Source organism: Bombina bombina, chromosome 3 (assembly GCF_027579735.1).
Source record: "Bombina bombina isolate aBomBom1 chromosome 3, aBomBom1.pri, whole genome shotgun sequence".
In the NCBI taxonomy this organism is placed as follows: Eukaryota; Metazoa; Chordata; class Amphibia; order Anura; family Bombinatoridae; genus Bombina; species Bombina bombina.
Window position 1 is genome coordinate 802,950,578 of NC_069501.1, and position 27,919 is coordinate 802,978,496.

At 36.4% G+C, this 27,919-nt stretch overlaps 1 protein-coding gene across 3 annotated transcripts in view; it reads right to left on the reverse strand.

The window, feature by feature from the left end:
• The window catches only part of OCA2 (OCA2 melanosomal transmembrane protein), a 739,048-nt gene that overhangs the window by 267,290 nt on the left and 443,839 nt on the right, over positions 1-27,919 (reverse strand). For all 3 annotated transcript variants that reach the window (XM_053707724.1, XM_053707725.1, XM_053707723.1), the window contains exons 14-15: positions 14,577-14,715; positions 4,508-4,640 (exon numbers count right to left, since the gene is read on the reverse strand). In XM_053707724.1, coding sequence (XP_053563699.1) covers positions 4,508-4,640; positions 14,577-14,715 — 272 coding nt within the window. The remainder of the gene's footprint in view (positions 1-4,507; positions 4,641-14,576; positions 14,716-27,919) is intronic.

The following is a 27,919-nucleotide window of genomic DNA, read 5'->3' on the forward strand; positions in this document are numbered from 1 at the left end:
AAACTGAGAAACATTGGATCTAAAACTCTTTAAAGGGAACTTAAAGGATACAAAGACCACTGTGTGTAAATGTGCCGACAGAGTTTAAAGGCAGAAAAAGGGGTGGAATAAACATTTTTAAACATCTTTATTACAGTACAAAGTTTCTTATAACTTCAGTAAATTATGCACTGTGGTGACCATTTGGTTTTATAATGGATTTAAGCATACAATACAGTTTGCAGTGTTCATAAGTATAGGTCTCTTAATTTTAGTAGAATTTCAGACAGATTACGAGTATTGCATTATGGCTGGCTCGCTAATAACTTGTACGTTATTTTCACTGCTCACCTTTCATAGCGCTGCTATTACAGGTTTGCAAAAACCCAGCTTCTGTGGGTGATATGGTTGCATTGAACTCCATACCTCACCCAAATACAAGAGGTGTTTTGACGTGCTCGTGCACAATTTCGCCATAGACATCAATGGGGAGAGCCGGCTAAAAAAAAGCATAACACCTACAATCGTGGAGTGTAAAGCTCCATAACGCAGCCCCATTGATGTCTATGGGGAAAAAAAAAATGTATGTTTAAACCTAACAAACTACCCGAGTCTAAACACCCCTAATCTGCTGCCCCTGACATCACCGACACCTACATTACACTTATTAACCCCTAATCTGCCACCACTATACTAAAGTTATTAACCCCTAAACCTTTGGCTTCCCACATCACTAACACTTAAGAAATATATTAACCCCTAACGCAACCCTAACACCCCCTAACTTTAACATAATTAAAGTAATTCTAAATAAAACTTATTAATAACTAAATAATTCCTATTTAAAAATACGTACCTGTAAAATAAACCCTAAGCTAGCTACAATATAACTAATAGTTACAATGTAGCTATCTTAGGTTTTATTTTTATTTCACAGGTAAGTTTGTATTTATTTTAACTAGGTAGACTAGTTAGTAAATAGTTATTAACTATTTACTAACTAGTTAAAATAAATACAAATTTACCTGTAAAATAAAACCTAACCTGAGTTACAATTACACCTAACATTACAATAAAATTAAATAATTTAAATTAACAAAATACAATTATCTAAATTACAAAAAAATAAACACTAAATTACACAAAATAAAAAAAGAAATTATCAAAAATAAAAACAAATTACTCCTAATCTAATAACCCTATCAAAATAAAAAAGCCCCGCAAAATAAAAATTAAAACCTAGCTTACACTACACTGCCAATGGCCCTTAAAAGGGCCTTTTGTGGGGTATTGCCCCAAAGAAATCGGCTCTTTTACCTGTAAAAAAAAAAAAATACAAACAACCCCCAAAAGTAAAACCCACCACCCACACAACCAAACCCCCCAAATAAAACCCTATCTAAATAAACCTAAGCTCCCCATTGCCCTGAAAAGGGCATTTGGATGGGCATTGCCCTTAAAAGGGCATTTAGCTCTTTTACAATGCTCCAAACCCTAAGCTAAAAATAAAACCCACCCAATAAACCCTTAAAAAAAAACTAACACTAACCCCCGACGATCCACTTATAGTTTTCGAAGACCGGACATCCATCCTCATCCAGGCGGCAGAAGTCTTCATCCAAGTGGGCAGAAGTCTTACTCCAGACGGCATCTCCTATCTTCATCCATCTGGTGCGGAACGGGCCCATCTTCAGGACATCCGGAGCGGAGCATCCTCTGCTGTTGCAATCAGCCAAAAGGATTGAGCTTTCATCCTATTGGATGATCCAATCAGCCAATAGGATTGAGCTTGCATTCTACTGGCTATTCCAAATCAGCCAATAGAATGCAAGCTCAATCCTATTGGCTGATTGCAACAACCAATAGGATTTTCCCCCCTTAATTCCTATTGGCTGATAGAATTCTATCAGCCTATCGGAATGTAAGGGACGCTATCTTGGATGACGTCATTTAAAGGGAAACTCTTCAGCAACCATTGTATGAAGAGGATGCTCCACGGCAGATGTCTTGAGGATGGACCCACTACTCGCCGGATGGATGAAGATAGAAGATGCCGCCTGGATGAAGACTTCTGCCTGCTTGGATGAAGACTTCTGCTGGCTTCGAGGAGGACTTCTGCCGACTTTGATCAGGAATTCTGCCACCTGGATGAGGATGGATGTCCGGTCTTCAAAAACTGTAAGTGGATTGTCGGGGGTTAGTGGGTTTTTTAAGGGTTTATTGGGTGGGTTTTATTTTTAGCTTAGGATTTTGTGCAATGTAATAGAGCTAAATGCTCTTTTAAGGGCAATGCCCATCAAAATGCCCTGTTCAGGGCAATGGGGACCTTAGATTTATTTAGATAGGGTTTTATTTGGGGGGTTTAGTTGTGTGGGTGGTCGGTTTTACTGTTGGGGGGGGGGTTGTATTTTTTTTACAGGTAAAAGAGCTGATTTCTTTGTGGCAATGCCCCGCAAAAAGCCCTTTTAAGGGCCAATGGCAGTTTAGTGTAGGCTAGGGTTTTTTTTTATTTTGGGGAGGCTTTTATATTTTGATATGGCTATTAGATTAGGAGTATTTCGTTTTTATTTTTGATCATTTCTTTTTTTATTTTGTGTAATTTAGTGTTCTTTTTTAATTTAGATAATTGTATTTTGTTAATTTAATTTATTTAATTTATTGTAATGTTAGGTGTTAGCGTAACTCAGGTTAGGTTTTATTTTAAAGGTAAATCTGTATTTATTTTAACTAGGTTATTAAATAGTTAATAACTATTTACTAACTAGTCTACCTAGTTAAAATAAATACAAACTTACCTGGGAAATAAAAATAACACCTAAGCTAACTACAATGTAACTATTAGTTATATTAAAGCTATCTTAGGGTTTATTTTACAGGTAAGTTTGTATTTAGTTTTACATAGGAATTATTTAGGGAATAAAAGTAGTTTTTATTTAGATTTTAATTATATTTAAGTTAGGGGTGTTAGGGTTACGTTAGGGTTAGGTTTAGGGGTTAATAGGTTTATTATAGCGGCAGAGTGGGCGGACGGCAGATTAGGGGTTAATTATATTTAAATAGTGTTTTTGATGCGGGAGGGCGGCGGTTTAGGGGTTAATAATTTCATTATAGTGGCAACAATATCGGGGAGGGGCGGAATAGGGCTTAATAATTTTATTTTATTATTTGCGATGCGGGGGCCTCGGTTTAGGGGTTAGTTTATGGGTTTTAGTGTACTTTGTAGCACTTTAGTTATGAGTTTTATGTTGCAGCTTTGTAGCGTAAAACTCATAACTACTGACTTTAGATGGCGGTACAGATCTTGTTATTTTAGGCTGTACCGCTCACTTTTTGGCCTCCCCGCAAAACTCGAAATACCGGCGCTATGAAAGTCCCATTGAAAAAGGACTTTTTTAAAAGTGCGGTACGGACGTTGCGTGACGGCCAAAAAAGTGTGCGGTACAGCTATTCTGACAAGACTTGTAATAGCAGCGTTAGGGCATTGTTATGGGCCATAACGATGCTATTTTACTCATAACGCCAAACTCGTAATCTCGCTGTTTGTTTTTTACATTTCTCAAGAAGACTATCCTTTTTAATGTTAATTTCCCACCACACACCTGTTACATGTATTTATTTCCTGTTACAAGTATTTATTTCATGTTGCATGTATTTATTTCCTGTTGCATGTTTTTATTTCCTGTTGCATGTATTTATTTCCTGTTACATGTTTTTATTTCCTGTTACATGTATTTATTTCATGTTACAAGTATTTATTTCCTGTTACATGTTTTTATTTCCTGTTACATGTATTTATTTCATGTTACAAGTATTTATTTCATGTTACATGTATTTATTTCATGTTACATGTATTTATTTCCTGTTGCATGTTTTTATTTCCTGTTGCATGTATTTATTTCATGTTACATGTATTTATTTCCTGTTACATGTATTTATTTCCTGTTACATGTATTTATTTCATGTTACATGTATTTATTTCCTGCTACATGTATTTATTTCATGTTACATGTTTTTATTTCCTGTTACATGTATTTATTTCCTGTTAAATGTATTTATTTCCAAGCTGTACGTAATTCACTTCTCTATATTAATCTGATTTTCTCCATTACTTGCTTGCTCTGTCAAGCTCTGTAAGTTTCTTTGTTTTTATATATTTCTATCATCCCTGTCTCTATCAGGCTTCTTCTCAAACCTTATAAATGGCAGTTGTCAAAGTGTGATAATTAGATTATCAAGTGCCAAAGAAGGTCCCCGTCTCATACTGACCAAATACATAAATTCTCACACTGTCATTCCATGTAGCATAGAATATTATATATATATATATATATATATATATATATATCTTTTTTGTAGGGGTACTCACCGGTACTGAGTACCCCCCCCCCTCTTTTTTTTTTTTTTTTTTTTTGAGTACCAGCACCTTTTCTTTTACAAAAAAAGCACTATATAATATAATAAAATCTGGATTTCCAACATATAAAAACAAAACTAAAGAAAACAAAAGAAAAAAAGAATCTGACTTTACCTACGATTTCACTGGGTTCCTTGTTGTAAAGTTTTTTGTTCCAATAAAGAATTCGGAAAAAAGGAAAAGATACTAAGAGAACCAGACAAATTCCAAAGGACATGTGTCCTGTAAATCCTGCAAAGTCCAATCCCTAAGAAAAGGGAGCATAATGAGTCAAGTACAGTTTAAATTTTTAAAAACTTTTTTGTAATCAGACCTCTTGTAATATAGTGCAGATTATATACAGTGCATTTATTATAAAATTAGGTTTGCATCCTCTAAATATTTTCCTCAAGGAAAAATCTTTTCAGTATTTCCATACAGATAATATACTTTTTAAATATTCATAACTGAACTAGAAGCTACTGAAACAGCCATATGCACATAACCTACAGCTGTCATACATATATTCTTGTAAATTCTCAAATATTATTATTGTACACATTCTTGTGTATTATCTGATGTCAGAAATGAAAAAAAAAATGTGTTTCTTTCCTTCTAAAACCTTTTCCATATATTTTTTTGCTCCATTAACAGCAATGGTATACAATCAACTGACCATTACATCTTTTTGCTTTTTTATTTTCATATTTTTCAAATAATTTTTGAGCTAGTGACAACACTGGATAAAACTTTAAATTCAACATCAGTTTGTCAGTCCATAAATTGATGCTAAAAGTTTAAAATGCTTATAGAAAATCTAATACAAAAGTAATTTTTCACTGGCAGAGATAGGAATCAAATAAAATATTTTCCGAGCAAGATTGGTTAAGTAATTCCAAAGAGTATTACTTTCAAAATAGTCCATTTTTATATATAAGATTGTCACAGTTGTAATAGATTGTCACAGTTGTAATAGATTGTCACAGTAATTATATTTAAATAGTGTTTTTGATGGGGGAGGGCGGCGGTTTAGGGGTTAATAATTTCATTATAGTGGCAACAATGTCGGGGAGCGGCGGAATAGGGCTTAATAATTTTATTTTATTATTTGCGATGCGGGGGCCTCGGTTTAGGGGTTAGTTTATGGGTGTTAGTGTACTTTGTAGCACTTTAGTTATGAGTTTTATGTTGCAGCTTTGTAGCGTAAAACTCATAACTACTGACTTTAGATGGCGGTACAGATCTTGTTATTTTAGGCTGTACCGCTCACTTTTTGGCCTCCCCGCAAAACTCGTAATACCGGCGCTATGAAAGTCCCATTGAAAAAGGACTTTTTTAAAAGTGCGGTACGGACACTGGATAAAACTTTAAATTCAACATCAGTTTGTCAGTCCATAAATTGATGCTAAAAGTTTAAAATGCTTATAGAAAATCTAATACAAAAGTAATTTTTCACTGGCAGAGATAGGAATCAAATAAAATATTTTCTGAGCAAGATTGGTTAAGTAATTCCAAAGAGTATTACTTTCAAAATAGTCCATTTTTATATATAGATTGTCACAGTTGTAATAGATTGTCACAGTTGTGATATATATATATATATATATATATATATATATATATATATATATATATATATATATATGTAGCCCTCAGTTTACACCGGGGTTAGGTTCCAGAAGGACTGGTTGTAAATCGAAACCGTTGTAAATTGAAACCCAGTTTATATGTAAGTCAATGGGAAGTGAGGGAGTTAGGTTCCAAACCCCTATCAAAATTGTCATAAGTAACACCTAATACATTACTTTTTAAAGCTCTGAAATTTACTAAACTGCATTATAAACCTAATAAAAGAATCACACAACACAGAATATATAATTAAACTAAGTTAAATGAACAAAAAAAATTAGCTAAACAGCATTATAAACCTAATAAAAGAATCACACAACACAGACTTCACTTGCATTTTTCTGCAAATAGTTCTTTCTATGCATTCCAATCTGGACTGATTTATAGACAGGAAGATCTTGTTCCTTTGAAATCTGCTCGAAAGCTCAGGTCTGGTTAACCTGAATAATTTCAGCTTGCTTGGCTTTTCTGCAACACAAGCGGACAGCTCCACCTACTGGCTATTTTAATAAATGCACTGCTTCTCAATGCTTTTCAATAGCAGTCACATGATTGGAAAAAAGGTTGTTATTCTGAAACGGTGTAAATTGAACCGTTGTAAAACGAGGGCCACCTGTATATGTATATGTATGTATATATATATATATATATATATATATATATATATATATATATATATATATATATATATACATATATATATATATATATATATATATATATATATATACTGGATAGATAGATAGATAGATAGATAGATAGATAGATAGATAGATAGATAAAGGAAGGCACTCTCTGGTCTTTTTAGTGAGTAACTTTAATGAATAAAGTGACGTTTTGGGGACACACTCCCCTTCCTCAGAGGTCTGAGGAAGGGGAGTGTGTCCCCGAAACGTCACACTTTATTCATTAAAGTTACTCACTAAAAAGACCAGAGAGTGCCTTCCTTTATCCTTATATTTACCTGCTGGCACCCTGGCATTTGTTTTTGGAGGTGAGAGTGCTCTCTTTGAACATTATATATATATATATATATATATATATATATATATATATATATATATATATATATATATATATATATATATATATATATATATATTGTCAACTATGGAATATTGCTAAGAAATAATGGAATTTCTTAATCAACAATAAAAAGGAAGTTAAAGGGATATAAAACAGTATGAACTAACATAGGTTTCTAAATATAATGTCGCCAAAGCTTACCTGCAAAACGGTTTCTGTTTTAACACCTATTAACCTCTTTAATTCAGGCATAGTTTTGTTTGCAGCAAATGGAAGGTGCTCTCCAGGCACTAGCTTTTGCAGAATGCACTCATGCACATGCATGGTAGGGTCTCATGACATCTGACTAATGCAGTGCACAGTATAATGCTGAAGCTTTCACAAAGTATGCGGCATTAAACCCATGGAAACGAACAAGACTACTGGCAAAAAACAATAGGAGTACCTACTGTCCCTCCTCAACACCTCCTTACTTGCATAAGTAATTATCCTCACGTGCACACTTTGTTACATGATACTTCAGGGTTTGGAGTAAGACACTGATAAGGGGGGTGGAGCAGGCTTCACTTGGCAACACTAAAGTATAAGTAATTTTGCAGATTTTTGGAAATTTTATTAAAATACTTATAAGCTCTTTTCCTCTTTTTTTTCCACACTGTTTTACCTCACCCATTTATAATCCGCACTTAACTCAAAATGTTTTATGGCACTTTAAATAACTACATATTTGGCTACTGTTCTGATGTAAGACAATATATAATGGTTTGACTTATAGATTATATTGTCTAATATATATATATTTGTTCCTTAAACATGGCTTGTAAACTTTATTTTGGTATATGCGTGTTAAAAAGCAAGATACCACATTTTTCCTGCAGCTTTTGCAGACTGCAGTGTTGTTGAAACCATATTTTCCATTTATCTCTAACCACTCAACATATACAAATGGAATGGTTGAACAAGCCATCACTGTAGATTCATCAATTACACAAAGCCAAGTGGCATATCATTTAATCATGTTTTTATGTATCATTAGAACAGTAATTTTACACTAACAAAGCAGGGCCCTATGATCCGTCTGTATCTAATTTCATACATATTTTGTGTTTTGTTATTTTTTATACCACATTTATTGTATAGTACAAAGGGGGCTTCAGAATTTGTTGACACATTGATAGACGAATATTAAATATGTGAGTGACTAGAATACATAAGTAAACTAGAATGTAATCTAGAAAGAATGTGTCTAAATTAATTGAGAATAGAGAATCCCTATAAATAGGGCCTCATATGAAGATGAAAGGCATAAACTTCAGTCAGTGTCCTCTAGATATAAAATTAGCATTATAATTCTCTTCTGATCATGACATTTCTATCAAAACTGAATGCGTTGTAGAGGCTTTTCTCACACCACTATGACCATGTGCACATTCCCCAAGGAATTTAACTTCCTTTGGGTGTTGCACAGCTGGAAATGCACTGACCCATTAATATAAAGGTTCCAATATACCAAACTCTGTATGCAGTGAAACGATGACTTAATAGGTGATTGTTTTATGCCAGCGGTTAAATTCATTCAGTTTTGGTTTTACAGGAAATAATAATGCTTTAAATTATCCTTTCAAAGTTACAGCAAAGAAACTTATACTGCTTGAGATAATGTGGAGTTGTTCTACCCTTTATGTTCTGTCTGATAAAAACGAAGTGTACCTGAAGCAATTATGCGTCATTTTTTCTATTTGTATCACTTGTAATAGTTGAGGAGAAGAAACTTACATTACTTACAAAAGTAGCTTAATGCAATGAAAAGCCGGAGGGCAGAGTTAATGCACTGGTGCAAACTCCAATGTTCACATTAAATTTTATAAATATGTGATGCAGTTACTTGTTTATTACAGGAAACACCACTTACAGTGCATTACCCAACTATGTTCTAAAAAGATTACTTGGCTCCTATTATTGACAAAGTTTAATTTGCAACAACTAACTGATGGCAACCATAAAAATGTGTTTGTACATAAAGCCACAAATCAGGAATCTAGTTATAAATGTATAGTAGTGTACAGTTATTAGGATCTAATTATTATGCAATGTGTGATAAACAATTAATTTTTTATAAAATATGTATATATCAAAAGTGAATATGTATATTAATAGACAAACTATTTAAAAAAAAAACACTAAATTTTGGCTGGGATTTAGTAAGGGCCAGATGGAAACTCCCAAGAAACTGTCCACCAGCATCGCAGAACTTGGGCAGCTACACGCTGCCCTATTTAATATGGCACACTACGCAAAGGGCTAGATTAAGAGTGGTGCGCTAACTGTAGCACAAGATTTTTTTTTTAGGCTCCCTAGAGCGTCTTCAGCCTCTCTACCCACACCAGTCATTATTTTATTAAATACTATTTAATAACATAAGGACTGGTGAGGCTAGAGAGGATGAAGACACTCTAGGGAGCCTTAAAAAAAAACAATGACATTGCACTTGCGCTACAGTTAGGGCACCATTTGTAATCTAGCCCACAGTGTGCAATTGTGCCCCTTGCTCATGCACAGCTAATCATGAGTGAGCAAGGGGTTGTCAATCACCTTGGTCGAACGTGTCCGGGTGATTGCAAACCGCCAACTCAGAGGTGTAGTATAGTTTAAGAAGCAGCTGTCACTAGACCGCACTAAAGATCTCTAAAGATTCCTTGCGCAGCTTCATAAATCTTGATCCATGTGTCAGGGTTTCCCCCTAATTTAGTTTATTTGCTGCTTTTCATCTTAGCTGTCACTTTGGGGGGTAGTTATCAACGTGTCAACTTTCCTGCCTTCGCCGGCCCAATACGCCCGCCTAAGCTCGCCTCACATCGCCGCCGCGGACCTGAAAAAATTTGCCTAAGTTATCAAGTAAAGCTGTCAAAAAGCAGCGCACCAAGTACGGGGCGATGAGCAGCGGACTGTGAGAGTTATCACTCATCCGATCTCGCTGCTCTTCGGCTGTTTGACAGCTTTCTTGCTAGCCTGTCACTAAGCACCCACACTATCTACACTGTTCTACCCCCTATACCGGTGCCCCCGGAGCCCCCCGCAACTAAATAAAGTTACTAACCCCTAAACCGCCGCTCCTAGACCCCGCCGCAACTTTTATAAATGTATTAACCCCTAAACCGCCGCTCCCGGACACCGCTGCCACCTACATTATACCTAGTAACCCCTATCCTGCCCCCCCCATACCGTCGCCCTCTATAATAAAGTTATTAACCCCTATTCTGCTGATCCCGCACCTCGCCGCAAATAAATAAATAGTTTAACCCCTAAACCGCTGCTCCCTGAACCCGCCGAAACCTATATTAAATTTATTAACCCCTATCCTGCCCCCCCTACACCGCCGCCACTGTAATAAAATTATTAACCCCTACACCTAAGTCTAACACTAACCCTAACACCCCCCTAACTTAAATATTAATTAAATAAATCTAAATAATATTTCTATTATTAACTAAGTTAATCCTATTTAAAACTAAATACTTACCTATAAAATAAATCCTAATATAGCTACAATATAAATAATAAGTATATTCTAGCTATCTTAGGATTTATTTTTATTTTACAGGTACCTTTCAATTTATTTTAACTAGGTACAATAGCTATTAAATAGTTATTAACTATTTAATAGCTTACCTAGCTAAAATAAAGAGAAATTTACCTGTAAACTAAAAACTAACCTAAGTTACAATTACACCTAACACTACACTATACTTTAATAAATTATTCCTATTTAAAACTAAATACTTACCTGTAAAATAAACCCTAAGATAGCTACAATATAATTAATAATTACATTGTAGCTATCTTAGGATTTATATTTATTTTACAGGTAACTTTGTATTTATTTTAGCTAGTTAGAATAGTTATTAAATAGTTATTAACTATTTAATAACTACCTAGCTAAAAGAAATACAAAATTACCTTTAAAATAAATCCTAACCTAAGCTACAATTAAACCCAACACTACACTATCATTAAATAAATTAAATAAATTAACTACAAATAACTACAATTAAATACAATTACATAAACTAACTAAAGTACAAAAAATAAAAAAAGCTAAGTTACAAAAAAAAAAAAGTTACAAACATTTTAAAAATATTACAACAATTTTAAGCTACTTACACCTAATCTAAGCCCCCTAATAAAATAACAAACCCCACCAAAATAAAAAAATGCCCTACCCTATTCTACATTAAAAAAGTTCAAAGCTCTTTAACCTTACCAGCCCTTAAAAGGGCCTTTTGTGGGGGCATGCCCCAAAGAATTCAGCTCTTTTGCCTGTAAAAGAAAAATACAATCCCCCAACATTAAAACCCACCACCCACATACCCCTAATCTAACCCAAACCCCCCTTAAAATAACCTAACACTAATCCCCTGAAGATCATCCTACCTTGAGTCATCTTCACTCAACCGAGCAGCGATGGAACCAAAGAGGACATCCGGAGCGGCAGAAGTGATCATCCAAGGGGCGCTGAAGAAATCTTCCATCCGATAAAGTGATCCTCCAAGCGGCACTGAAGAAATCTTCCATCCGGGCGATGTCATCTTCCAAGAGGCGCTGAAGAAGTCTTCTATACGGGCGAGGTCATCTTTCAAGCCGGGTCTTGAATCTTCATCCCTCCGACGAGGAACATCCTTCTTTCCCGATCAGCCAATCAGATTGAGCTTGAATCTGATTGGCTGATTCAATCAGCCAATCAGATTTTTCCTACCTTAATTCCGATTGGCTGATAGAACCCTATCAGCCAATCGGAATTGAAGGGACGCCATCTTGGATGACGTCCCTTAAAGGAGCCTTCATTCGTCGGTAGTCCGTCGGGAAAGAAGGATGTTCCGCGTCGGCGGGATGAAGATTCAAGACCCGGCTTGAAAGATGACCTCGCCTGGATAGAAGACTTCTTCAGCGCCGCTTGGAGGATCACTTCATCGGATGGAAGATTTCTTCAGCGCCCCTTGGATGATCACTTCTGCCACTCCGGATGTCCTCTTCGGTTCCACCGCTGCTCGGTTGAGTGAAGACGACTCAAGGTAGGATGATCTTCAGGGGATTAGTGTTTGGTTATTTTAAGGGGGTTTGAGTTAGATTAGGGGTATGTGGGTGGTGGGTTTTAATGTTGGAGGGGTTGTATTTTTCTTTTACAGGCAAAAGAGCTGAATTCTTTGGGGCATGCCCCACAAATGGCCCTTTTAAGGGCTGGTAAGGTAAAAGAGCTTTTAACTTTTTAATGTAGAATAGGGTAGGGCATTTTTTTATTTTGGGGGGTTTGTTATTTTATTAGGAGCTTAGATTAGGTGTAAGTAGCTTAAAATTGTTGTAATATTTTTAAAATGTTTGTAACTTATTTTTTTTATTTTTTGTAACTTAGCTTTTTTTATTTTTTGTACTTTAGTTAGTTTATGTAATTGTATTTAATTGTAGTTATTTGTAGTTAATTTATTTAATGATAGTGTAGTGTTAGGTTTAATTGTAACTTAGGTTAGGATTTATTTTACAGGTAATTTTGTATTTCTTTTAGCTAGGTAGTTATTAAATAGTTAATAACTATTTAATAACTATTCTAACTAGCTAAAATAAATACAAAGTTACCTGTAAAATAAATATAAATCCTAAGATAACTACAATGTAATTATTAATTACATTGTAGCTATCTTAGGGTTTATTTTACAGGTAAGTATTTCGTTTTAAATAGGAATAATTTATTAAAGTATAGTGTAGTGTTAGGTGTAATTGTAACTTAGGTTAGTTTTTATTTTACAGGTACATTTCTCTTTATTTTAGCTAGGTAAGCTATTAAATAGTTAATAACTATTTAATAGCTATTGTACCTAGTTAAAATAAATTGAAAGTTACCTGTAAAATAAAAATAAATCCTAAGATAGCTACAATATAATTATTATTTATATTGTAGCTATATTAGGGTTTATTTTAAAGGTAAGTATTTAGTTTTAAATAAGATTAATTTAGTTCATAATAGAAATATTATTTAGATTTATTTAATTAATATTTAAGTTAGGGGGGTGTTAGGGTTAGTGTTAGACTTTGGTTTAGGGGTTAATAAATTTATTACAGTGGCGGCGGTGTAGTGGGGGCAGGATAGGGGTTAATAAATGTATTATAGGTGGCGACGGTATAGGGGGGGCAGATTAGGGGTTAATACATTTAATATAGGTTGCGGCAGGGTCAGGGAGCGGCGGTTTAGGGGTTAAACTATTTATTTGCGGCGAGGTGCGGGATCGGCAGGATAGGGGTTAATAACTTTATTATAGAGGGCGGCGGTATAGGGGGGGCAGGATAAGGGGTTACTAGGTATAATGTAGGTGGCGGTGGGCTCCGGGAGAGGCGGTTTAGGGGTTAATCATTTTATTTAGTTGCGGCGGTGTAGGGGGGACAGATTAGAGGTGTTTAGACTCGGGGAACATGTTAGGATGTTAGGTGCAGACATCTCCCATAGGAATCAATGGGATATCTGGCAGCAGCGAACTTGTACTTTTGCTATGGTCAGACTCCCATTGATTCCTATGGGATCCGCCGCCTCCAGGGTGGCGGTTTGAAAACCAGGTACGCTGGGCCGGAAAAGTGCCGAGCGTACCTGCTAGTTTTTTGATAACTAGCAAAAGTAGTCAGATTGTGCCGCACTTGTGTGTGGAACATCTGGAGTGACGTAAGAATCGATCTGTGTCGGACTAAGTCTGGCGGATCAAAGTTTACGTCACAAAATTCTACTTTTGCCGGTCTCTAGCCTTTGATAACTAAGGCGAATCAGCCTCGCCACAAATACGCTGCGGAATTCCAGCGTATTTGAGGTTGACGGCTTGATAACTACCCCCCTTTGACTCACCTGTCTCTCTCCTCAACTGCTGCAGAGTGTTTAACGCTGCTAACTACACCCAGGCTCCCTCTTATGGACAAACTGGAGAACATCATCAGCAAGAAACAGGTTGCAGTCCCAGAATTAAGATATCATAACTTACTATTTAAGTCATCTGACTTCCAGCCCTGGTTTTGACTCCTGGCTTATCATTTGACTTTTGAACTCATTTTTTGTTATTTTTTAATAAAGGTGTGATTAATATAGCAATTCACGTCTCTGTCTGGTTCCTGGTTCTCTGACACCATGTAATTCTATATCTTATGTACTAAGAGCTTATTAATTGCTTTAATAAAAGAAAAAGGTGTATGTGTGCATTCTTGTAGTAAGTCTTGTTTGCTCTCTCACAAACGTGCTACATTTATGAGAGATCATATATGTAATTATTTACCAAATGGAACAATTACAAGTGTTTTTTTTTTTTAAGTTATAGAAAAGAATCAGAGATATACAACTTACCATATGGCTATTATAATATAAGAACAATATATATAAACAAATATACCTAGGAATCAATATAGAGTATTCAAATCTTAAAAATAAAAAGATCAAGAGTCAACTTTCTCAAAGCTCTTCTAATATCAGAAATCCATCAAAGTCAAAGGTTTATCTTAATATTAGTAAATAGATAATACATACCACTTTCCTCATTTCCTGATTGGAAACAATGATCACGTTTGGTGGATCCCCGACAGCTGTTGCTGCTCCCCCAATGTTTGTGAAGATAACCTCTGCAATCAGGACCTGCCTTGGGTCTAGATTAAGAACCTCACACAGTCTGTTATAGAGAGAAAAAAATCAGAAAATGGTTTAATCGATTTGTGTAATGTAATTTTATTCTCAGCATAAGACTTAATCTAGCAGAAATTATAGTCACTGTTTCACTTTGTTGGTATTATATATTCTTTCAAATACCCAATACCTTTTCCATTTTTTTCTTTTCAAGTCCAATGCAATATTACCATGGTGGAAGCAAAAACAGTGTGCTAAAATTACCTCAAATCTTACGGTTGCCACCATTATAGTAAAAATAACCATGACTTTATGGCAAACCTAGCTTGTAGTTCACTTCTTACTCAAACCTATTGGGAGATGTTTCAAGTTCTAACTGATTAAACACGCAGGGCAACTTTTAGGGGGAAAAATGCAAATAAGAAATATCACTTTACTGAACTTTTGATATTACTTGTCAAACACCTATGAGCCAAAAAAACTCTCTCCAAGAAAAAAATATCCAGGCTATTTACAAAAGTATCAAGCTAATAATATCACTATTTAAAATACAGGGAGTGCAGAATTATTAGGCAAATGAATATTTTGACCACATCATCCTCTTTATGCATGTTGTCTTACTCCAAGCTGTATAGGCTCGAAAGGCTACTACCAATTAAGCATATTAGGTGATGTGCATCTCTGTAATGAGAAGGGGTGTGGTCTAATGACATCAACACCCTATATCAGGTGTGCATAATTATTAGGCAACTTCCTTTCCTTTGGCAAAATGGGTCAAAAGAAGGACTTGACAGGCTCAGAAAAGTCAAAAATAGTGAGATATTTTGCAGAGGGATGCAGCACTCTTAAAATTGCAAAGCTTCTGAAGCGTGATCATCGAACAATCAAGCGTTTCATTCAAAATAGTCAACAGGGTCGCAAGAAGCGTGTGGAAAAACCAAGGCGCAAAATAACTGCCCATGAACTGAGAAAAGTCAAGCGTGCAGCTGCCAAGATGCCACTTGCCACCAGTTTGGCCATATTTCAGAGCTGCAACATCACTGGAGTGCCCAAAAGCACAAGGTGTGCAATACTCAGAGACATGGCCAAGGTAAGAAAGGCTGAAAGACAACCACCACTGAACAAGACACACAAGCTGAAACGTCAAGACTGGGCCAAGAAATATCTCAAGACTGATTTTTCTAAGGTTTTATGGACTGATGAAATGAGAGTGAGTCTTGATGGGCCAGATGGATGGGCCCGTTGCTGGATTGGTAAAGGGCAGAGAGCTCCAGTCCGACTCAGACGCCAGCAAGGTGGAGGTGGAGTACTGGTTTGGGCTGGTATCATCAAAGATGAGCTTGTGGGGCCTTTTCGGGTTGAGGATGGAGTCAAGCTCAACTCCCAGTCCTACTGCCAGTTTCTGGAAGACACCTTCTTCAAGCAGTGGTACAGGAAGAAGTCTGCATCTTTCAAGAAAAACATGATTTTCATGCAGGACAATGCTCCATCACACGCGTCCAAGTACTCCACAGCGTGGCTGGCAAGAAAGGGTATAAAAGAAGAAAATCTAATGACATGGCCTCCTTGTTCACCTGATCTGAACCCCATTGAGAACCTGTGGTCCATCATCAAATGTGAGATTTACAAGGAGGGAAAACAGTACACCTCTCTGAACAGTGTCTGGGAGGCTGTGGTTGCTGCTGCACGCAATGTTGATGGTGAACAGATCAAAACACTGACAGAATCCATGGATGGCAGGCTTTTGAGTGTCCTTGCAAAGAAAGGTGGCTATATTGGTCACTGATTTGTTTTTGTTTTTGAATGTCAGAAATGTATATTTGTGAATGTTGAGATGTTATATTGGTTTCACTGGTAAAAATAAATAATTGAAATGGGTATATATTTGTTTTTTGTTAAGTTGCCTAATAATTATGCACAGTAATAGTCACCTGCACACACAGGTATCCCCCTAAAATAGCTATAACTAAAAACAAACTAAAAACTACTTCCAAAACTATTCAGCTTTGATATTAATGAGTTTTTTGGGTTCATTGAGAACATGGTTGTTGTTCAATAATAAAAATTAATCCTCAAAAATACAACTTGCCTAATAATTCTGCACTCCCTGTATCTGTCCATAACTGGCCTAAGCAGGGGTGATAAGATACTGCAAAACAATTTAAGCTTTTCTAACAATGTGAAAGTGGTAAGCAATGTCTACTCCAGTATGTCTGGATTGGTTACTTCAAAATCAGGCGGTGATGTAAGTTTGGCCATTGAAAAGTAATTTCAGCAAATAAACTATTAACAGGGCTGGCCTTAGGGCAAGGCAAGCGAGGCGGCCGCCTAGGGCCCCGTGCTTGTGGCAATTTTAAACTTTAAAAAAAAAAGCTGCTATTTTTTTTAAATATATTTTTGGCTCCATTTTTTTAAATCAGCAGCCAGGGAACTCCTGACTCGGAGAGGGTGGTGACTGGAGGTGAGGAGTCACATGACTGTGGCGTGTGAGAAGCTGAAGAAGCTTCAACATCAAAGCAGGCACAGCCATGAGCAGTAACAGCAGGGGCCAGGGGCAGAACTACCGGTGGTGATGCATGCGACGGTCCCACAGGGAGGCCCAACTTCAGACAGGTCAGGTTATGTTTTTTTAAATAAAATTTTCTTTAAAATGTAATTATTTTTTTTGCGGGGGGGCATTATATTGCTGGGCATCATTTTATTGCAGGGGGCATCAATGATTGCAGTGGGGCTGGGGACATCATTTATTGCAGGGGGGCTGGCCTGGGCACTTCATTTTATTGCTGTGGGCATCATTTATTGCAGTGGGCCTGGTGGCATCATTTATTGCAGGGGGGGCTAAGGGCATCATTTTATTGCAGGGGCTGGGGGCATTGTTTCATTGTAGGGGTGCTGGGGGCATCATTTTATTGCAGAGGGACTGGGGGCATCATTTTATTGCAGAGGGGCTGGGGCATAATTGTATTGCAGGGGGGCTGAGGGCATAATTTTATGGTGGGGCATCATTTATGGCTGGGAGCATAATTTTATTGCAGGGGAGCTGGGGACATCATTTTATTGCAGGGTGGATGGGGCATCATTTTATTGCAGGGGGGGCTGGGGACATCATTTTATTCTAAAAACAAAATGGGAATCTAGAAAGTGCAATTGAATGCTAAAGTGTAAAATGATGGAAGGGGTTCAATAGAAATTCTAATCAAATTACAATGGGAATGAAAAACACTATAATTCCATAGTAAATTTGAGGAAATTCCTCAATAAAATTGATTCTTATTAATTAATAAAATCAAATGGAATGAGGTCATAAAAAACAACCAATATTATGAAAACAATCAATCTATAATATGTGCAATGAGTTAAAAGACTTGTATCAGCAGGCAATCAAATTTGGGTTAAAAAACGCCCTCAAGAAATGAACATTAAAAAAACGTGTATATAAAATGTGGAATGTAGAAAGTGATAAAAAGAGTGATCTATAGTCTTACGCCCTATATGGATGAAGTCAAATCTCCTATTTAATACTTAAAAAAGATAAAAAACAAAATGCACAATATGACAAAAATTCAACAATATAACACATTAAAACACAATATGAGGGGAGGGCGAAGCCAACTACTAAAGCAGCCAGACTTGTTCCCAGGGAGCTCCATAATATAAGATCTAATTTTGGGGATTAATCACATAATATTGATTCAATATCGATTCTAAACCCTAACTGAAGCACCCAGATCCTCTTCATATGAAAACTGAAGAAAACAGAGAGACAGCCTTGCTCACACGCCATTGGTCCAAAACTTTCAGAACAGACACACTGTAAAAGACGCAATCTTGAGACTTGGATACCTATTATACCTGCAGCACAGATACCATGCAACTCCTTTCCCACTACTTTATGTATGGATGAGTTTTACGCGACCCTACATACATTACTAAATGCACTTGAAAGTCAAATGGTGGGCAAATTCAATGACCTTATCACAACGATTCGGTCTGTGGCTAAAGAGAGAGATACCAGATACCCTGACTCAGATTCTACACAGCTGCCGCCAATAATGCTTACTACAATCGAGACAGCTTTACCGCAACAAACTCAAGGAAGACTCGACAGGGGGAGGATGTTATTCACACAATCCCCTCTCACTATCACAACCTAACAACCTGCAGATTAAGTTTCTCTGATGATTGCTCACTGTGGATGGAGGAGCACATGGTGCATAGGAGACCGGAGCTGCAACAACATGACTCTTTCACCTCTCCCTCCTGTGCCCTCTCTGATTCTAGTACTACACAGCCTGAGAGAGCTTTTGGTCTTCCATCGGATACGGCTCACCTTGGCTCTTTACAAATACAACATGAGACTTTGTGTTCAGTGCAACTACTGAAAACTTCCAATTATGAGGCTTCTTTTCCCAAACATAGCTCTCTTCTGGAACACTAACATGCTGGTGGTGCTGGTAAATGGAAACAATACAGGAAATCCTCCTATGGCTGCAACTCCATAACTATGAATATTTCTCTCAAAAAAGGACGATTGAGTCGGATCTCAAACAGCCATCGCGCTGGTGTGGGCTAGTAACGGACTCTTTTTGACTCAAGCACCCAATAGTAGCTAGTCTGTATTAGTGCTATATTAAGATATTTTATTAGTTTCACAAGTGCTATTATATCAGTTGACACTGTTAATTTGTTTATATATATATATATATATATATATATATATATATATATATATATATATATATATATATATATATATATATATATATATATATATATATATATATATATATATATATATATATATATATAGGGAGTGCAGAATTATTAGGCAAATTAGTATTTTGACCACATCATCCTCTTTATGCATGTTGTCTTACTCCAAGCTGTATAGGCTCGAAAGCCTACTACCAATTAAGCATATTGATGTGCATCTCAGGTGTGAATAATTATTAGGCAACTTCCTTTCCTTTGGCAAAATGGGTCAAAAGAAGGACTTGACAGGCTCAGAAAAGTAAAAAATAGTGAGATATCTTGCAGAGGGATGCAGCACTCTTAAAATTGCAAAGCTTCTGAAGCGTGATCATCGAACAATCAAGCGTTTCATTCAAAATAGTCAACAGGGTTGCAAGAAGCGTGTGGAAAAACCAAGGCGCAAAATAACTGCCCATGAACTGAGAAAAGTCAAGCGTGCAGCTGCCAAGATGCCACTTGCCACCAGTTTGGCCATATTTCAGAGCTGCAACATCACTGGAGTGCCCAAAAGCACAAGGTGTGCAATACTCAGAGACATGGCCAAGGTAAGAAAGGCTGAAAGACAACCACCACTGAACAAGACACACAAGCTGAAACGTCAAGACTGGGCCAAGAAATATCTCAAGACTGATTTTTCTAAGGTTTTATGGACTGATGAAATGAGAGTGAGTCTTGATGGGCCAGATGGATGGGCCCGTGGCTGGATTGGTAAAGGGCAGAGAGCTCCAGTCCGACTCGGACGCCAGCAAGGTGGAGGTGGAGTACTGGTTTGGGCTGGTATCATCAAAAATGAGCTTGGGGGCCTTTTCGGGTTGAGGATGGAGTCAAGCTCAACTCCCAGTCCTACTGCCAGTTTCTGGAAGACACCTTCTTCAAGCAGTGGTACAGGAAGAAGTCTGCATCCTTCAAGAAAAACATGATTTTCATGCAGGACAATGCTCCATCACACGCGTCCAAGTACTCCACAGCGTGGCTGGCAAGAAAGGGTATAAAAGAAGAAAATCTAATGACATGGCCTCCTTGTTCACCTGATCTGAACCCCATTGAGAACCTGTGGTCCATCATCAAATGTGAAATTTACAAGGAGGGAAAACAGTACACCTCTCTGAGCAGTGTCTGGGAGGCTGTGGTTGCTGCTGCACGCAATGTTGATGGTGAACAGATCAAAACACTGACAGAATCCATGGATGGCAGGATTTTGAGTGTCCTTGCAAAGAAAGGTGGCTATATTGGTCACTGATTTGTTTTTGTTTTGTTTTTGAATGTCAGAAATGTATATTTGTGAATGTTGAGATGTTATATTGGTTTCACTGGTAAAAATAAATAATTGAAATGGGTATATATTTGTTTTTTGTTAAGTTGCCTAATAATTATGCACAGTAATAGTCACCTGCAAACACAGATATCCCCCTAAATTGGCTATAACTAAAAACAAACTAAAAACTAATTCCAAAACTATACAGCTTTGATATTAATGAGTTTTTTGGGTTCATTGAGAACATGGTTGTTCAATAATAAAATTAATCCTCAAAAATACAACTTGCCTAATAATTCTGCACTCCCTGTATATATATATATATATATATATATATATATATATATATATATATATATATATATATATATATATATATATATATATATATTTACAGGTCTGTTGATTACTGAGAAAGCTAATTAGTTTATAGTTTTATGTATTTAGCAATATTCTTCTTTATACTTAGACCCATATAAGAGCAATCCACATTTACCAACTAAGAGAGATCATACACAATGTTACTCAGCAGAGACATGAAAATGGATAGTACTACTATATATAGGCTGATACTGTTAGCATATTATATGTTTAGAGGGATTTCAATAATTGAGAAAGCGAATAAGCCTATAATATTAAGTATTTAGAAATATCCTACTGTATATTTAGATCTATATAAGAGCAATACATTGGAGCTGACTAATAGGCTTGAGAGCATGCACTATATCTTTCAGCATATACCCGAAAACTGCTTATGGATGTAATGTAGTGTGGATTCCCATTCACACTACCCAAGAAAAATATTAACTAATAGAGCTTGCTCCATAACACAATATAACTGATATAAGAACCAACTCCTATAGTCAAAATACTTACAGTCTAGCCCAATATAGTTACTGATAATACTGCTATCGACTTAGCTAGCCATTTCTAAATAAGTCTGTTCCATCAGAGCTATACCTTGTATTAGTTATGAGTTTGGACACAGCTGAAGTTTCTGTCTATTTTGTTCACCACTATGGAGTGCTGCTTTAGTACACCAATTTTGTCTAGGTCTACTACAATCTTTGGAACTTAGCAAACATTAGAAGCTGCAGCTGATACTCTATACCAAGCTATATCAATACTCCTCTCCCTACCCATACACTAACATGGTTTTTTTGGGGGCTATATCTAACTTAAACAATAATGGTTAGTTATTAATATTTATATGTTCTTATTACTACTTAACAAAAAATAGCACCTTCTATGTACCTACTTATTTAATGCTGATTTCAAATGCTTACCCTAATTTCTCACATCAACATCCAGCGTTTTTTTTTTTACTTCTTCAGATACCAGAATCTACCACTTCTTAATGTAGTATTAATGTGCGAAGTACATGCACATAGGGTCTGCTTACTAGAAGACTGCAGATTTATCTTACACATCAACATTAAGAGGCTCCTATATGCAATCCTAGAATGTACAAAATAGCGTCCTATATGCATTCTTAAGAGAGCCAAATAGGTTTGCCCTGCTCCTTGGGAACTAATAATTACTCTTTTTGAAAAGGGTGCCAGACACGCACATTGTAAATGTCTATTCACTATATATATTGTCGTTATTGAGACATATGTCAGCTTGTTATATAAGGTACTTCTGATTATAAGGGTATACTTTTACATTATACACATCTCTGAGCCACACTCATATAATAGCTCTCCAGTTGGCAGACAATGTTACCACTCATAAAACCTAAGTGATAACCTACTATATTTTAAAGTTAGCTTAGTTATAACTTTCAAATTCTATTGTTATGTATTTTGTGCCTATATGTTGGGGGGGGGGGGGTTGTACGTTTTTTTTTATGCATGTATATTATATATAATTCAAAGGCCAGTTTGTTAGTTTGATATACACTTAAAGTGTATAGAAACCTCCTATGACAGAAATGTATATCCTTTTTCCCTACACTAAAAGGCTCCGCCCCCTTTCTGCTCAGAGCAGCTCTTGCCCGCTGATTACCCCACCTAAAACCATCCATAAGGCCCAAAAGTGGCCTATACAAATGCCATTTTTCTTGTCATTCCTCATTAGACTTCTCAGGTCCAAGAGTTATCCCCCGAATACAATAGGGAATCATAACTAGTATTTAAAAATAAGGTCTTATTCCTAGTTCCTTGTGTTATATTACCATTTTCATATATTACCACTTATTATATATATACATATATTGTAACTCTAGCTCTTGATATATAATACTTATTCTCGAGGTAGAAAAATGTATCGTAATTAGCATATTAGTTCCTCTCCTTATAATTTCTATTATTAGGTTCATGATTGTACCCTGCTAATAGTTAGAGGACTCACAAATAATTAAACAGAACAGTAATTATTAGTGTGCAACAGACATGTTACACTCATATATGTGGTAGTTTTACTTACATTGTATTGGATGTAATTATAATATCATATTTGTACATTGATCTTTCCTAAGTTTTTACTATTGTTATATCTGATAATCTCAATAAAAAATATTAAGAAAAAAACCCAGCACAATATGACAAAATTCATACAGTATGTTACGCACAAAATACTTATAAATGCTTAAAAAATAATTGAATAACAAATCAATACACTGATGGGGTGAAAGTTCATAAACTCTGATACAAGATATTGATGGAAAAGTTGAATCCAAAATGTAGCGACCATGGGAAGTTTGTATATCAAATCCACCTTAGTTTACCTATAAAGAATAGAAGAAATCCTTCTTAACCATAGCCAAAGTACATGGATATTAATACACATCCGTACGCACAGTTAAGAAACACTGTTGTCCGCTAGATAATGAATCCTGGCTCGTATAACCAGCTCTTGCCACCGGACTTGTACTGTCAAAGTAAAGCCCCTTACTCGTTTGTCAGCAGCACTTTCTCCTACTCCATCATTTATGCCAGTGGGGCTCAGGGCATCATTTATTGCAGGGGAGCTCAGGGCATCATTTTATTGCAGGGGGCAGGGGGGGAATCATTTATTGCTGGGGGCATAATTTATTACAGAGGGGGGCTGGGAGCATAATTTTATTGCAGAGGTGCTAGGGGTATCATTTTATTGCAGAGGGGCTCTATCTGAATCACAAAAAAAAATTGGGTTCAGTGTCCCTTTAAGTATTTATTGTTCTGGGTAGAGGTCACTGTGCTGTCATTCTGCCTAAGGACCTGCACTTGCTAGGGCCGGCCCTGGCGTCTCTGTAATGTTCTTGTTATCATAAGAAAACACATAAAAATAGAGCCTAGTTCAACTCAACTGTCCCTAATTGTCAGCAAGATTCTTCATTATATACATAAACAGTTGTTCCAATAGTACAAATGATTTATTGTAATATATACAATGCTATAGTGCTCCACATGAGTGGATTTGTATGTTTTTCTTTTATAAAATGTTGTGCATTACCTTAAATTATTTTTCTCCCATTTTTATTTTATTTTAAAAGCTTTGGGAGCGGGGTTGGAGGCAGAGACAGGGCATGGGATGAGTCAGGGTTGGAGGCGGAGACAGGGCAGGGTTGGAGGCGGGGAGAAAGGGGGCCCCATTTTGTCCTCCTGCCTTGGTCCCCGCAATGGCTAGCGCTGGTACTGACTTTGAATATATTCTGAAAGTTTTATTACACTCAGGTGGTATATTAAAAAAAAATTCAGAAAAATCTTGTAAAATACAAGTTGTTTTATGGCTCATTCTTACCGAGCAATATCATGGAAAGTTTCAGAAGGGAGACTTTTGTAATTTCTACTTCCAACAATATATTTCTAGAGACTTAAGGAATGATTATCTTAACTTTGCCAGATCAGATGTTTTTCATGCTGACCCTAGAAATTAATTAGACACATTAGAATCTGCAGTAATTTGCACATTTTCATATAATTTCTACAACTTAAAGGGGCTAAAAATAAAATTCCTTAATTTCTTACCAAACTATCGGCTAGATTACGAGTTTTTTCGGGTAATGGTTTGCGGTGCTAACGCACAGTTTTTCCTTACCGCTCACCTACAGTAACGCTGGGTATTATTGGTCTTTAGGAAAATCCCATTGAAAAGATAGGATACGCAATTTACGTAAGTGGATTTGCGGTATGCTGGAGTCACGGAAAAAACATGAGCGGTACACCTGTACCTGCCAGGCTTGTAATACCAGCGGGTGTTAAAAAGCAGCGTCCCAACGCTGCTTTTTAAGGCTAACGCAAGACTCTTAATCTAGGCGTATGTGAGCATACCTGATATTCTGTTTAACTAACTTGCTATCACCCAAGTTCTTGAGGTTTTTTTGAGTCTTATGATATTTTTTATTATGTTGTAGATCGCATAAATGCATCCTTTATTGTCTCTATTGCAGTCCTTTTCAGCATGGCTTTTGCATCATTTAGTGTTGTCCTTTTGTATATGATGTATAATTTCCTTTTGTGTAATTACTAATTGTGTGCTGTACAGTCTGCAGAGTTATATTGATTTTTGTTCTTTATTATTGTGTACTGTTCAGAGAAGGATTTATTTTGCCAAACGCGTTTGTTATTCATGTTGACAGTGTATAGAACACTGCATACACAAGATTAATATGACTAATTTGTTGTTTCTCAGAACAGATGAAATCTTGTATCCCTTAGCAATGCATTTTTTCTATTTCAGCACATAGTGGATTTGCTAGAAGAGACTAAACAGATAAAAAGCTAAAGCTTACATAATCCAGATCATCAATATTATCTGATCCCTTGATAAAGTACACCGGAACAACACTGCCTTAATGTGTAGGATCTGCATATAAAGCACAACATTATTTCTAATATAAGCTAGCTTTCATCATAACAACAAAAGCATATCAGGTACTACATCTGGCTCATGCACATTGTACTACAAGACAGTACAACTTACATAAGGTTTATACAACCTAAGGGACCACATTCGTCCTACTAGAAATCTGATTATTTGAGTTCTCTAAATTAAGTTTTTTTTTTTTTTACTAAAGGTGGTTACTATTTTAAATGCTTCCCTCACAAATGGATGTAAAAAAAAATCCAACATGGCCCCTCATTTACTAAGTTTGGACAGCTGAGGTATCAATAGAATATGTTTTATCAATAAAAAAAAAGGTCAAACAGTTTAGATGCAAAACAGTAACATTTACAAAAACAGCAATATATTATAACATACTAAGAATAGCAAAAATAAAATGGATACAAAATATTTCCTTTTTTATACCAACATTATATTAATATACGTTTTACCTCTGTGACTACCTTGTATCTAAGCCTCCTCTTTTGACAAACTTGCATTTTTGAAAATCAGTGCTGACACATAAATAACTCCACGGGAGTGAGCACAATGTTACCTATATGGCACACATGAACAGTGTCTAGCTGTGAAAAACTGTCAAAATGCACCGAGATAAGAGTCAGCCTTCAAGGGCTTAGAAATTAGCATGAGCCTACTTACTGTAGCAAGTACCAAGAGAGCAAAGCAAATTTGATGATAAAAGTAAATTGGGAAATAGTTTAAAATGTAATGCCCTATCTGAATCATGAAAGTTTAATTTTAACGAGACTGTCCCATTCAGCAATAGATTAGCTAGAAACCACATTCTCAAAGATAAGCAAATAAAACTGTGTGACTGGGAATACTGGCTCTGAAAAAAAACATATTATATGGCTCAGTTGTCTTATTAGCAGGATATACCATTAATGTCCCTAGTTGTAGAAGGTGTCCCACATGACTTTGTAGTATACACCAGGGCTACAAAGTCTACAATATCTGCCATAGTTCAATAACTAAAACGTGAAATATATGTTGGCATAGGGGTAGTTTCAATAATGTGTTCAAGAATGCCCCCTTTGGAAGTAAACCCGAGTGACAGCCCTTCAACCAGATTCACTCATGCTTTCCGCATAATACCTACTAGCCCAGTTAAACTTTTAGGAAGGGATTTAATAGCTAAAATGCAAATGTCTTACTATAGAATCTAAGGGGTAGATTTATCAAGCAGCGGATACTGCAATCTACCCCCAAAGTTTCACGCTCTTAAGACCGCTGCTCTTTAACTCATCCACCACCTCTGAGGTGGCAGACAGTAATCAAACCGATCAGATATGATCGGGATGATTGACACCCCCTGCTAGCGGCTGTGAATGTGCAGGGGGCAGCATTGCACAAGTGTATGCTGTCTGCATTTATCGATGCTGGGTGGACATGATCCACTACAGCATGTCATGTACGTCCAACATTTGATAAATCTACCCCCTAAGGGTGGACTTCATGTTGACACTCCCTGGAACGCTTTTCAGTCGCAGTATGCAACGGAATCTGAACCTGTCCCTACTAAACAAATGTACCTTGACCCTGATGGCCTGCAGACTCTTGAGAGAATATGCCTCTTACCCTAATAAAGTTGTAACACAGGATTTTCTTAGACCATCGATCACTGATGATGTTTACAAGGAAATGTGGCAAGTGGCAATTGTACTTATACCAGATACAACATACTTCCAGGCACACAAACATTTATAGGTTTGGAAATATGGCACCAGTATTGTGAATACTCCAAAGATTATACCTGTCCAGCTAGAGACAAATCCACTAAAGACATTCCAGATGCACTTAGTCAATTACAACACACTTTGGGCTAGATTAAAAGTGGCACGCTAATTTAATGTGCACCCATAAAGGGGCAAATTTGCCCGTTAACGGGCACAGGTTAAATAACCAGCCATTAAAAGTGGCTGGTTAATGTTACCATGAGCTCATGGTAGCACTTTGTGCTAAGTGAAAATAACCAGAGGTCAGACCTCTGGTTAATTTAAAAAAATGTCCCCAATTGCCTCATAATAAAGTGTACAGTTCCTTTTTAAAAATAAAAAATATGATTGCAAAGCTTCCATGCAATGCGAACGTGACCTGTGCAGTATTGACAAACAGACTTGTAAAACTCTCCATCTGCTCCAGCATCTAGCAGATGCAGAGCACTAAGTAACTGAAAAAAATGCAATTTTGTCTCCCACAAGTAACATACCTGTGTTTTATTCTCTCAGCATGCAAAAGACTGTTGTCCCCTTAAAGAGTAAAGGCTCCAATGACTCTCCCTAAACCACAGACAAAGATAGAAATGTTATATTGTCTGTGTATGGTTATTACTGCTGGCAATGGATACCAGACTGTCCATATTATGATGCAATGGACAAAAGCTCTTGATGGAGCCTACCACACCTTCAAGCAGGCA